At 35.1% G+C, this 13,019-nt stretch overlaps 1 protein-coding gene across 1 annotated transcript in view; it reads left to right on the top strand.

Moving 5' to 3' along the window:
• The window catches only part of LOC138315964 (neural-cadherin-like), a 77,068-nt gene extending 66,029 nt beyond the window's left edge, over positions 1-11,039 (top strand). Inside the window, exons 30-35 of the mRNA XM_069257389.1 lie at positions 363-666; positions 1,198-1,402; positions 3,051-3,295; positions 3,638-3,766; positions 4,874-4,972; positions 5,258-11,039. Of these exons, the coding sequence (XP_069113490.1) occupies positions 363-666; positions 1,198-1,402; positions 3,051-3,295; positions 3,638-3,766; positions 4,874-4,972; positions 5,258-5,520 (1,245 nt within the window). The 3' untranslated portion in view covers positions 5,521-11,039. The remainder of the gene's footprint in view (positions 1-362; positions 667-1,197; positions 1,403-3,050; positions 3,296-3,637; positions 3,767-4,873; positions 4,973-5,257) is intronic.
• The last annotated feature ends 1,980 nt before the right edge of the window (positions 11,040-13,019 follow it).

Here is a 13,019-nt window from a genome sequence, read left to right as displayed (position 1 = left end):
TCCCTGATGTAATTGGTGGCTATTCCTTTGGGGCACCACTTTTGATAAAGCAAGATAATACATTTAGTTCTTGATCTGTCCTATTGTAGAGAGACCGACATGGAGCATCATGTTGTGTTACTAGTTATAACTAATTATGTAAGAAGAGTTGAGTCCAACATGGTAGTTCCTTCCAGTAAACTGATTATTTACATATTTACTTGAATCCCTAATGAGGCCTCAGTATTCATTTGGATCCACGGTCAGTTTCGTTAAGATTTTCATCAGTTTCCATATTCTAGGGCATTGTGCCTCCTCCCCCCCTCAACCCCTCCCCAACCTTCAACCTTACAAATTTTGTAACTATTTATGTGAATTTCCAGATTGTAAACAATCACCTCCAAGTGACCTATAATCTTAAGGACCATGATGCACCATTGATGCCAAATGTCCTTTCTCTGTCATCTGTTCGTGCCAACAATGGACAATGGCACCACGTCAAGTTTACTCGTACCGGAAAGTGGTTCCAGCTAAAGATGGATGGTGGAGAGGGGCGATACTACAATGAGACGTGGGGAAAGGAAGGAGAAAGCCAGAAGTTCAATCTCCGTACAGACCAGATTGTGGCAGGAGCACGTGTAACTTTTGATGCGACTCCTACCTTCGATAAAAGAGGTCTCAAAGACAGTAAGTACAAGATTAACTGACCTTGCAAATACTCAATTTTCTTCTAAAAGTGAATCTAAAAGGTGTGAAGAAAACAGCTAATTTAGATTGCTGGATGGTACTGAGGTTTCTTTATAACTGGGAAAGGGGAGGTAACATGTGTTGGTTTATCATACCTGGTAGATATTCTATTGGACAATTTATTGCATTGAAAGTTGTGTTTGTATTGGTAGTAAACTGGTTCTATTGAAAGTTGGAGTGGTGACCTGTCGGAAAATGTCTACTGTGGTTAGTTTGTGCAAAGCAAAGAATAGCTCACTCACCATCATTTTAAATTGGTTGGTAGTTACATCTTGTTGGCTAAATCAAAACCTGCACCAGTGGAGTTCTGTTCTATTTTTCGTTAGGGATGTAGAACAATAGTTCCATCAATGTAAAACAACTTGAAAAATAATTGAATACTAATAATGTCATTAAAACCATAACACATTTTCTATTAGAAGTTGATTTTGTTGCAATACCTGCTAATTCTAATGTGGTTTTGTATTTCAGCCTGCATCACAGATATTCGAGTAGATGATAAGTGGTTCCCTATGCGAGTGGAGGAAAATCTACACAGTCCTGCTGCTAACCTTTCTCTTTACCCCAATGTCCAGATGAACTGCGTCCGTGACAAAGACTGTACCGGTCACCTCTGTTCTAGTGGCATCCCCATTAGTAAGGAATGTGTACCGCTCTGGGGTGATAGAGACTGTAGGTAAGTGCCTATTAGCAGAGGCTCACAACACTGAGTGGAGATCATTAATTAGTAGAGATAAAGGGAGACAATCATCAAGTGGAGATAACCAGTAAGGGCTCAGAACAGTTAGGACAACCAATTCATTAGGGGAGATAATCAGTAAGGGCAGACAATCATCAAGTGTAGATAATCAATAAGGGCTCAGAACTGTTAGGAAAACCAAATTATTAAGGGAGATAATCAGTAAGGGGAGACAATCATCAAGTGGAGATAACCAGGAAGGGCTCAGAACAGTTAGGACAACCAATTCATTAGGGGAGATAATCAGTAAGGGGAGACAAGTTAGGACAACCAATTCATTAGGGGAGATAATCAGTAAGGGGAGACAATTATCAAGATAACCAGTAAGGGCTCAGAATAGTTAGATAAAACAAATCTTTAGGGGAGATAATCAGTAAGGAGAGACAATCAGCTAGAGTAGGTAATCAATAAGGGGAGATAAACAGAGAGAGAGGGGAGAGAGTGGTTATCTTACCCAAGGCTCTGTTAAGGAATAGCTAGTCGCATATATCACTATGATGATTGGAGAATTTTTTCTTCACATCATTATCTTGCAACCATCATGTTTTATATATATCTATTTTTCAGTATCATATTGGATTTGAAAGCAATTACAGTAAAACCCCGTTATATCGCCACCTTCTGTTTTCCTAGATTTTGGCGATATATCGAGTTTGGCGGTATATCGGATTTGTCGTTGAAATCTTAATTAGGCCTAAATATAGGTAGTCCCCCGGTGCCGTACTGAAACAGACTTTCTAGTCAGTCTGTGTAGTGTACGGCCACTTCGTATTTTGTAATATGAACAGTTCCAAAATTAAAGTAATTTCGATAGTAGTCTTTCAATAAATATGTCAGCTTTATGTGTGTAAAATACGAAAACCGAACACGTTTGTGCTACCACGTATCGTGCTGAGTTGCCTGCTAGTTGGGATTTTCTCGGTTATATGATATTTTTATTACGGGAAATCCCGCCCGGAAACAAAGAATAGAAGTTCTGAACAAGCGCAGTGCGGTCGTGACCTCACTTCCGCGCACATGTCTGCATAAACGGCACTCAGACGACGATTTGATCTTACTAATAAACGGCAGATTCTTCTGCACGTACATTATATTTCTATCGCTCTTGAAATTGCTAGTTGCATTTTATGGTCCAATATAAACGAACGGTGATATAGAGAAATAGACTTGTGGGTTCCTTTTTGTCAATAAATAACTAACGTTACGATAGTACGTAAAACACATGTACAGAAGTGAGTTTTATTCACCACAACTTGCGATACCTACCTGTAAAACAATAACAAAGGTGTACCCATATTGTTAATTGATTTCACTGTGTACACACAGTCATACACGCGGCCATAGTGTGTGTAGCTGATTACCTGTCAGTCGGCAGTTGAGCACCTTACGAAAACATGTGTCCCTATCAACAGAATTTGGCGATAGGCGAGTTTGGCGGTAAAACGGGTGGCAATATAACGGGGTTTTACTGTATTATATTTTAAAAGTATATGACTAATCTATTTCCTGCAAGTAAAAAAGACCAATTGTTCATTATACTAGTTATGAAAAACACATTTAAATAGTCTGTATGATATTTGTGTAGGTGTCCAGCCGGCAGTGAGCCTGGTACTGCAGAGAACTGTGTTCCAATCCTTTACTGTAACGCCAACCCTTGTTACTCTGGTGGTACATGTATTGAGCTGGACTACCCTGAAACTTTCATGTGTAACTGTCCTGCTGGTTGGACCGGCACACTGTGTAACCAACAGGCCCAGTCTGAGGTCATTCCTGCTGGAGTGACTACTGAAGCTCTGGTTATCATCATCGTCAGCATCTTCACTGTGGCCTGTAAGTACCAGAATCAGTCTGCTGAGATTTGTACTTTCTTGAACCTTTAAAGTATAAGAGTGAGAATATGAATGATATTATATGTTACAGCTTAACGACTGTTTCATATCCCTCTAGGACCTGTCTATTAAAACTATATGTTGATGATGAAAGAAATTAGACACAAAACTCAAAATGAAAAATTTTGGATATTTTTATAAACACCCATGATTCACTAAACCCTGTCTTTCATAATTCAGTGAACTTAACTTTTCATAATCATCGTTTTCATAAAAATGTTTATTTAGAAACTTGGTTTGAAGTATGACAATGTACAGTAGGAATTTATTCTGGTTGTTACAGTGATTGTGATGCTGGTGTTCCTGTTAGTTTGGAACTTAACCAAGCGTGACAAGGAGAAGTCCATCCTTTATGATGACCAGTATGACGACATTCGGGAGAATGTAATGGACCATGACGAGGAGGGAGCAGGTAAGTCTTTGTACATTATGAACCTACAATGAGGTTAACCTAGTTCTATACTGACATGTAGAAGTTAAAAAGTTAATATGGTGTTACATTGCCCTAGTAGAAACATTAGTAAGGTTAATATAGTGTTGCACCGACCTTGTAGAACATTAGTGAGGTCAATGTGGTGTTACACGGACCTTGCAGAAACATTAGTGAGGTTAATAAGATGTTACACAGACCTTGTAGAAATTAGTGAGGTTAATATGGTGTTACACAGAATTTGCAGAAACATTAGTGAGGTTAATATGGTGTTAACACAGACCTAGCAGAAACATTAGTGAGGTTAATATGGTGTTACACAGACCTTGCAGAAACATTAGTGAGGTTAATATGGTGTTAACACAGACCTAGTAGAAACATTAGTGAGGTTAATATGGTGTTACACAGACCTTGCAGAAACATTAGTGAGGTTAATATGGTGTTAACCCAGACCTAGCAGAAACATTAGTGAGGGGTAATATGGTGTTACACAGACCTTGCAGAAACATTAGTGAGGTTAATATGGTGTTAACACAGACCTAGTAGAAACATTAGTGAGGTTAATATGGTGTTAACACAGACCTAGTAGAAACATTAGTGAGGGTAATATGAGGTTACACAGACCTTGCAGAAACATTAGTGAGGTTAATATGGTGTTACACCGACCTAGTAGAAACATTAGTGAGGTTAATATGGTGTTACACACTTAGAGTATATGTAAGGTTAATATGGTGTTACACCGACCTAGTAGAAACATTAGTGAGGTTAATATGGTGTTAACACAGACCTAGCAGAAACATTAGATTAGTGAGGTTAATATGGTGTTGCACTGAACTGGTAGAAGCTTTGTGAGCTAAATATGGTGGTATACTATCTTGCTAGGATCAAAAAATAATTTGAAACCTATTTTAAAAAGTTTTGGTAATTTTACATGTGACCTAAACACATTTCGATGGCTTTTAGCTAGAATATATTAAGTACTTTCTCTTTCTATAAACATGTGTTCTTATGACACTCAAGCTCTTAGCCAATGTTATGGACCTCTGATCCGCCTAAATAACCTCACTAAATCTTACCTTTTACCTACAGGTGAAGAGGATCAGGATGGTTATGACATATCTCGTCTCCGTAAACCTGACCAGCCCTTCCTTTTACCTCCCCATAGTAGACCGGACAAAGGTTTGTATAGTAGGTGTTGGTTTCTTTATTCTTCTCTTATAATACCTCCTCTTCTAAGCTGCATGTCTCTAACATTGGGTTAAGTTTCTAACATAAACAATTTTAGAAATCTAAATGTGTTGAAATCTAACTGCATGATTTTGGTATGAAAGTTTACTATCCCAATTTCTTCTATGTCAAAATCTAAAAGTGAAGTACCAGATATAAACAAGAACTGGGTTCATTAAGTAATTTTAATAAAATCAAATAAAAATATTAACAGGAACAAATTGACAGATATTTTTTCTGTTGCAGTGCGTCCGGGAGAGACACCCGATGTTGGGAGTTTTATAGAAGATCGCCTGATCGACGCAGACAATGACCTAAGTGCGCCGCCTCATGACAATGTTATGGAGTTTGCGTATGAGGGAGGAGACAGTGACCTAGGGTCGCTGAGTTCCCTACACACTAGTTCAAGTGGTGGGGATCAGGACTATGAATACCTAGACGACTGGGGACCCAAGTTCTCCAAGCTTGCAGACATGTATCAATCTGTTCCTACTGATGATGTTTTGTGACCCTGGTAATAATACATTAGCATTTTTTAATGGACGCAATTTTTGAAATGCCGCTATTCCAGAGATATCGTGGACAGGTTTGATCCTGTTGAGCTGTTGGAAGGGTTATTAAACTAAAACCAGATTATGTTGTGATCTGAATGTGACTGAAGATCTGAGCAGTCTCAGTGAAAATTATCAGTATTTTGAAGGACTTCTTTCTATCAAAATACTGATTTCTCTCAAGAGTGATAGATATAAAAAAAAAACACCTTGTATTTCCATTCCTCAATATACATTATGTGACCAAATGTTTCTTAAACAGCTTAAGACTTGAACAACTTCAGAGAAGGATTGCATATTTGAAAAGTACCATAGAATAAAGCCAAAGATGTTTTTATACAAAGGACAGTACACACATTTCTAGTGTTAAGGCAACCTGGGATAATTCTGTGTATGTATGTTTACACATGTGCAGATGATCAGCTGGTGTGACATCAGGACTTAGCTCGCAAAGACATCCAGCAATGATTTCAAGTTTTCTGAAGATTTTGAGTAAATACAAGTTGTACTTGTGTTGCATCAAAGATATAACTTATTTTGGTATCAAGATATCAGATATTATATCTGAAATCAAGTATTAAGCATTTTGTATAGTGATGGAAATATTTTAATATCTTGTATTAAAGTGTGTTTATGATCCCACCCATCTCTTAAACGCATAATGGATTAGACCATTCCAATGGCATAAAAGGTTCGTGGAGGTTGACTAAGGGGAATACCCTTCTGAGAAAATCATGTTTATTTCATAATATCAGTGCTCCTCTAGAGAGAAAAAACGATGGTTGTGCAAATATTTACAAAAATCAAAATCAATATTTTGTAGCACTGTTCATAAAAGATGTATCAAGAATGATGTGTTAGATTGATAATTGTTTCAATGTCATTTTGAACCAGTGCATGATTACTTGTGATTTTGTATAATGAGGTAATCATTTAGTATCAAACTCATTCCTCAATGTGTGAGAGTGTAACTGATTTATATAACATTGTAATGATACTGTATAGTATCACATGGGAAAGTTGGACAGGATTCACTGTAATGTGTGTGTACAAAATTGTATGACCTTCCCACATATGTCTTCATAATAATGCACAATGTGTGAAGATTGACGTTTTTATGCTACTAAAATTATTTAAAATGTTTGCATAGTTATGTAACACAAATATATATTGCATGACTGTGTATTGCATATCTAAAATGAAAGTAAGGTTGTGAAAAAGAGAGTGTTCTATATTGTGAATGTGTTGAATAAATTGAGAGACATGAATATAATTGTATTTTTGAGTTGAGAGGGAAATATATAACATTATATATATAAAAGGAAAGTAGAAGTTGTGTGATAGATTTGATATATAGATGGACCAAACCATGTGACAGAGAAACTATATATATAAAGTTAAGTACATATTCACTTACGGATGGTAGTCTTATTTGGTGCATCTTGTAGTCATATCAGCTTTTTTGTGGAATTTGACCATTTTCATAATTATGTGCAACTCAGCCAGTATTCAAATGACCAATAAAATCAGGTACTTTGTCATCTACACTTAGTCATGTTAGCATTGAGAAGAAGACAAGATAAAACAAAACTTTCATGTTACCTGTAATGATACCTGAAATAATGGGAGGTGTTTTTCATTCTATTCTATTGTTTTCTGTTCATTATATTTTGAATTTTAATTTTGAACACATATTCAGTTTACATCTTTTCAACAAAATGATTTTAATTTTTTGTTTCAAGTTTGCTGAAGATATCATTTTGATAACCCGATTCCTCTTTCAAAAATGATCTCATAGAGTTATCTCCCTTGAAGTGGGACATATCACCTTGACAACAAGATGCATCAAAAAACCATATAAATAGATACATATATGTGTGTCAATAATGTCGAGTATCACCCTAAATATTCATTGTAAAGTTATTAAATGCACACATTTTAAAAGAATTTCATTCATGGTATATCTGATTATCATTGTCTCCATTATCTTCATCATTGTCATGAAATTGCTAGATTTAACTATCACATTAATTTATATTTTGATACATTTTGAGAGCAATTCAATTTTTTTTACCAATGTATTTTTCAAGTCTTGCCTTCTCATAAACTACATGCCAGTTTGTTTTTGGTTGACGACCATTATAGAATACGTTGCTTTATCTGATTTGTGTTTGAATATCCAATGGAAGAAAGGTTAAGAAAATAGAGGGATATTCCATCCGATGAGTGTCCATGATCCTATGTAAGCTCTGCCTCTCTAGGACTCTAGCCCTCCAATCCATAAACCCACGTATAACTAAACAATGCCATGTTCTCCCATAACATGAGAGGGCACTGGTCAGCCTATTATCATCAGACTGTCTTAGACACAATGAAATATTTCAAAAGTTTCTTGTCATGCTCAACCTATAAATGTTGTTTTGCATTTCTGATCAATGTTGAATTTGTAGGACCCTGGGCTCTCATTGGATGAAATCCCTGTTATATCATCATCACCAGTGACCACCTTAAGCTGTTTAATTGTCATCATGTAATTGCACTGCCAAGCTTTAACCTGTTCTACTGATTAGAGTGCTATTAGTGTGTTTATTATTTACTCGTTAAAATGTATTGTCTTCATAATGACATTTGGATTTTCACTATAACCAACTCAGAAAAATCTGTCCAAAATGTTTTGCTGCTGTTATAATTTTACAAACATCACAGGGTACTGACAAGCTTTGTGATAATAAACTATATTTAATTGAGACTGTCTCAAAGAAACAACTTATTTTCTGTTATTTAGAAAAGTCAAATATAGAAATTAATATACAGATTTTTTTAAAATTTACTAATTTTTTGCCATTGAAGGATATGTCAGCCATTTGTCCTCAAGAGTGTAGTAGGTTGTGGAGTTCTGTGTGCAATAACATATTTTATTGTGTGAAGATTTTCATTCTGTAAATTCATTTAGAGAAAGAGCTTGTGCATTTCCCTCTCAATAATGTTTATAACCAAGCTTGTGAAGCTTATTATTATGTTGAAATTCAGGTGCTTTGAGATTTGTTTTTTTTTATGAGAACTTTTGTCAATTATGCAATATTTTTGCATCATTTGTACGTTATTTTTAGTTAGACTGTATTTTGGCTGTGTGCATGGCCAAAGGTTAATAGTAAAGTTGGAGCTGTCGTAAATATAACACAAACTTTTGTAAACTACCAAGGTATGTTATAAGTGATGTAATGTATTAATTAGCCATAAAGTACAAGTTACTGTCAGAGATCATTGGTAAGAAATAATAATATTACAATAGAAGGAGTATAACGTTAAAATATACTTCAATAAATTGTTAGAACTTCAATTTCATGTTACCGTTATAGATGTTTAGGAGTATTACTTTACAGGATTGTGGTTCTGTGATGTAGGATAATTAATTAATGGTTAATTACTAATAATGCAAGATGTTTATAAGCATAATACAGTTGTACAAAATATCGAGGCCACGGTGGTACACGGCCCTGTATATATCTCAGACGTTATGGCGACCTGCTGATAGGTGTAGGACCAGACCTAACCACAGGGTTTGATTTGGTCGTATCATTGGTTGTGAATCTAGTATGTAGTTCTGTATGTAGTATTATTGTAGATAAAACTATTTATAAATACTTCAGTGTTCCCGTTTACAAAATTTAATGTCTGAAGATGAACATCTCAATCTTATTAAATTATTGGCTGTAATTTATCTGATATCTACCATTCCATATGAAAGGAAATTTAATGAAAACAGTTTTCTGTTTCCAGAAAGTGTTCATGTACTTAAAGTCTAATAATTGAATAAAAGTATTGTATACTGTATATGGTGTACACTACTTTGATAATTAATATGGGTATAGCTTTTAATTAATTAAATAGGTGCTTTATATATAAAAAGTTCTAATTTATTACGCAAATTTTTTTTTGTTTTATACGTCTGTTTTTGGTTTGGATCAGTTGTTAATTCCAGATTTACCTTTATTATCTCCCTTGGACTGATAGAAAAAAACCACAAGAAGTGTACTGTAGTACCAGGAAATCTTTTCCTCTACGCCCTTTCAAATACATTTATGTAAGAAATGTTTCATAACTCACACTACAAGTAATTTGAGTTTGTGTTTGGTATATATGCCCCATTTTAAAGTAAAAAGCATAAACATTAGGTTAGGGCCAACTTTTCTGTTTTACAACAACTTTTCTATACAACATTCAATGAGCTGATATGTTGCTCTCCCAACAGCTATTGTTTATTGAATACAGATACTGACAGTTTTAAACACAAAGTCACAGGGACCTGGCACGAAAAATTTTAACCAATAGTATACATCTATATATTATAGTATCAAGGGTATGAATTCTGTGGTGGAGAAAAACGGACCTATTTTTTTAAAACCGTGATTATTTTAATAAATGGGTTCTATACAACATTGAAGGATATCTTACCTTAAAGAGAAATAATTCATCTTTCCATTGAGTGCTTGATGAACAAAATTGACCAAGTATTGACGAAGTTATGGCTTGATGAATCGGCAAATTTACGAAAAATATGCTAGGTAGACATTTCCCTGTCTGGTCGAAATGTCGTCTCGGCTCTAATGGGTACCTCAAAAACCAAGCCAAAATCACAAAATCTACGCTTGCGGTGGTAAACAGTATCCATAACTGTGTTCATCCACAATCTCCTTTGGAGGCGTCATGACCCGTACTTTGTAGGAACTCCATTTTTACATCGTGTAGCTCACTTACTTTAACCGTCAGTGCCATGTTCATTTTTCTCTCGGAATGCTTATTTATTTTTCGTAAATTTTCCGATTCATCAAGCCATAACTTCTTCAATACTTGGCCAATTTTGTTCATCAAGCATTCAATGGAAAGATAAATTATTTCTCTTTAAGGTAAGATATCCGTCAATGTTGTATTGAACCCATTTATTAAAATAATCACGGTTTAAAAAAATAGGTCCGTTTTTCTCGACCGCCGAGTTCATACCCTTGATACTATAATATATATATATGTATACTGTTAGTTTAAAAAAATCGTGCCAGGTCCCTGTGACCTGAGTTATATATATACATACAGATGCAATACATGCACCAGTAATTCTTGTTGTCTTGGAAGCACTCAATAAAATTTGAAATGAAAATCTGGAAGCTATGCTTGATATTGGGAAAAAATTATCCAGTGATTCAGTTCTTTTAATCTGTAAATAATCAAAAGTAATTTAAATTGTTAAAAAAAACTTACTTGTTAAAACATCTGTACCAAGTGTGGTTGTTAAAACATCTGTACCAAGTGTGGTTGTTATAACATCTGTACCAAGTGTGGTTGTTAAAACATCTGTACCAAGTGTGGTTGTTAAAACATCTGTACCAAGTGTGGTTGTTAAAACATCTGTACCAAGTGTGGTTGTTAAAACATCTGTACCAAGTGTGGTTGTTAAAACATCTGTACCAAGTGTGGTTGTTAAAACATCTGTCCAGTGTGGTGTTACAAACAAGTGTGGTTGTTAAACACTGTACCAAGTGTGGTTGTTAAAACACTGTACCAAGTGTGGTTGTTAAACATCTGTACCAAGTGTGGTTGTTAAAACATTCCAATGTTAAACCTGTACAGTGTGGTTGTTAAAACATCTGTACCAAGTGTGGTTGTTAAAACATCTGTACCAGTGTGGTTGTTAAAACATCTGTACCAAGTGTGGTTGTTAAAACATCTGTACCAAGTGTGGTTGTTAAAACACTGTACCAAGTGTGGTTGTTAAAACATCTGTACCAAGTGGTGGTTGTTAAAACATCTGTACCAAGTGTGGTTGTTAAAACATCTGTACCAAGTGTGGTTGTTAAAACATCTGTACCAAGTGTGGATGTTAAAACATCTGTACCAAGTGTGGATGTTAAAACATCTGTACCAAGTGTGGTTGTTAAAACATCTGTACCAAGTGTGGATGTTAAAACATCTGTACCAAGTGTGGTTGTTAAAACATCTGTACCAAGTGTGGTTGTTAAAACATCTGTACCAAGTGTGGTTGTTAAAACATCTGTACCAAGTGTGGTGTTACAAAACACCTGTACCAAGTGTGGATGTTAAAACACTGTACCAAGTGTGGTTGTTAAAACATCTGTACCAAGTGTGGTTGTTAAAACATCTGTACCATGTGTGGATGTTAAAACATCTGTACCATGTGTGGATGTTAAAACATCTGTACCAAGTGTGGTTGTTAAAACATCGTACATCACAGTGTGGATGTTAAAACACCTGTACCAAGTGTGGATGTTAAAACACCTGTACCAAGTGTGGTTGTTAAAACATCTGTACCAAGTGTGGATGTTAAAACATCTGTACCAAGTGTGGATGTTAAAACACCTGTACAAAGTGTGTTGTTAAAACATCTGTACCAAGTGTGGTTGTTAAAACATCTGTACCAAGTGTGGTTGTTAAAACATCTGTACCAAGTGTGGATGTTAAAACACCTGTACCAAGTGTGGTTGTTAAAACATCTGTACCAAGTGTGGTTGTTAAAACACCTGTACCAAGTGTGGTTGTTAAAACATCTGTACCAAGTGTGGATGTTAAAACACCTGTACCAAGTGTGGTTGTTAAAACACCTGTACCAAGTGTGGTTGTTAAAACATCTGTACCAAGTGTGGATGTTAAAACACCTGTACCAAGTGTGGTTGATAAAACATCTGTACCATGTGTGGATGTAAAGTTTATATTTCCTTCATTTTAAAATTCCCGTAAATGTCTATCGGATGGTCTTGCCATGTAGATTTCCCCCAATATAACTAGTTGTTTTATTGATTTTTGTTCCGTTTTTTGTTTTGTTTACAATGACCTAGGCAATCATGACTTGTTTGGAATCTAGTCAATACAGTGTGAATTATGTATATATTCTGTTGCACTGATGTCTCATCCAAGCACCCTAATATTTCCTTCCATCCGCCCTCTAGTTTTCTTCACTTCAGTTTATTGTTTATTTGTATATTTTTTTTCCTTTATTTGCAATTTTGCCTGTGTAATTGATAAAGGGGATTTCTGCAATAAGAAATAATATTGTTATGTTTAGATTTCATTTTTTTCTTGTATTTAAATCATAGTAATTGTGTTAGAATATTAATTATAAAATTATTCAAATATTTGTACATTGTTTATCAATGATAAAAACCAAACAGAAAATTTCTGTCAATTTAATAGTATGTGCATCACCTTTTCCATCCAATAAGGAAAAATCAAAGTAAAGATAACACAAACCAATGAAGTAGCTAAATGATAGAGGAGTTGTTTCTAGTTATAGTTATCTGTTTTATGACTCAGGTGCTCAGTTCTCTAGAATTTTGTGTTAGACATGAAGTCTGTAATTTTTATGAATGCATTGATTTCTAGCTTCATGTAATAATGGTTCACTTTCTTTTGGATTTGTTTAATATTGATGCATAATCCATTATATA

Source organism: Argopecten irradians, chromosome 2, assembly GCF_041381155.1.
Source record: "Argopecten irradians isolate NY chromosome 2, Ai_NY, whole genome shotgun sequence".
Taxonomy (NCBI): Eukaryota; Metazoa; Mollusca; class Bivalvia; order Pectinida; family Pectinidae; genus Argopecten; species Argopecten irradians.
The sequence above is the reverse complement of the archived record's forward strand: the minus strand, read 5'-3'. Positions and strand labels throughout refer to the sequence as shown.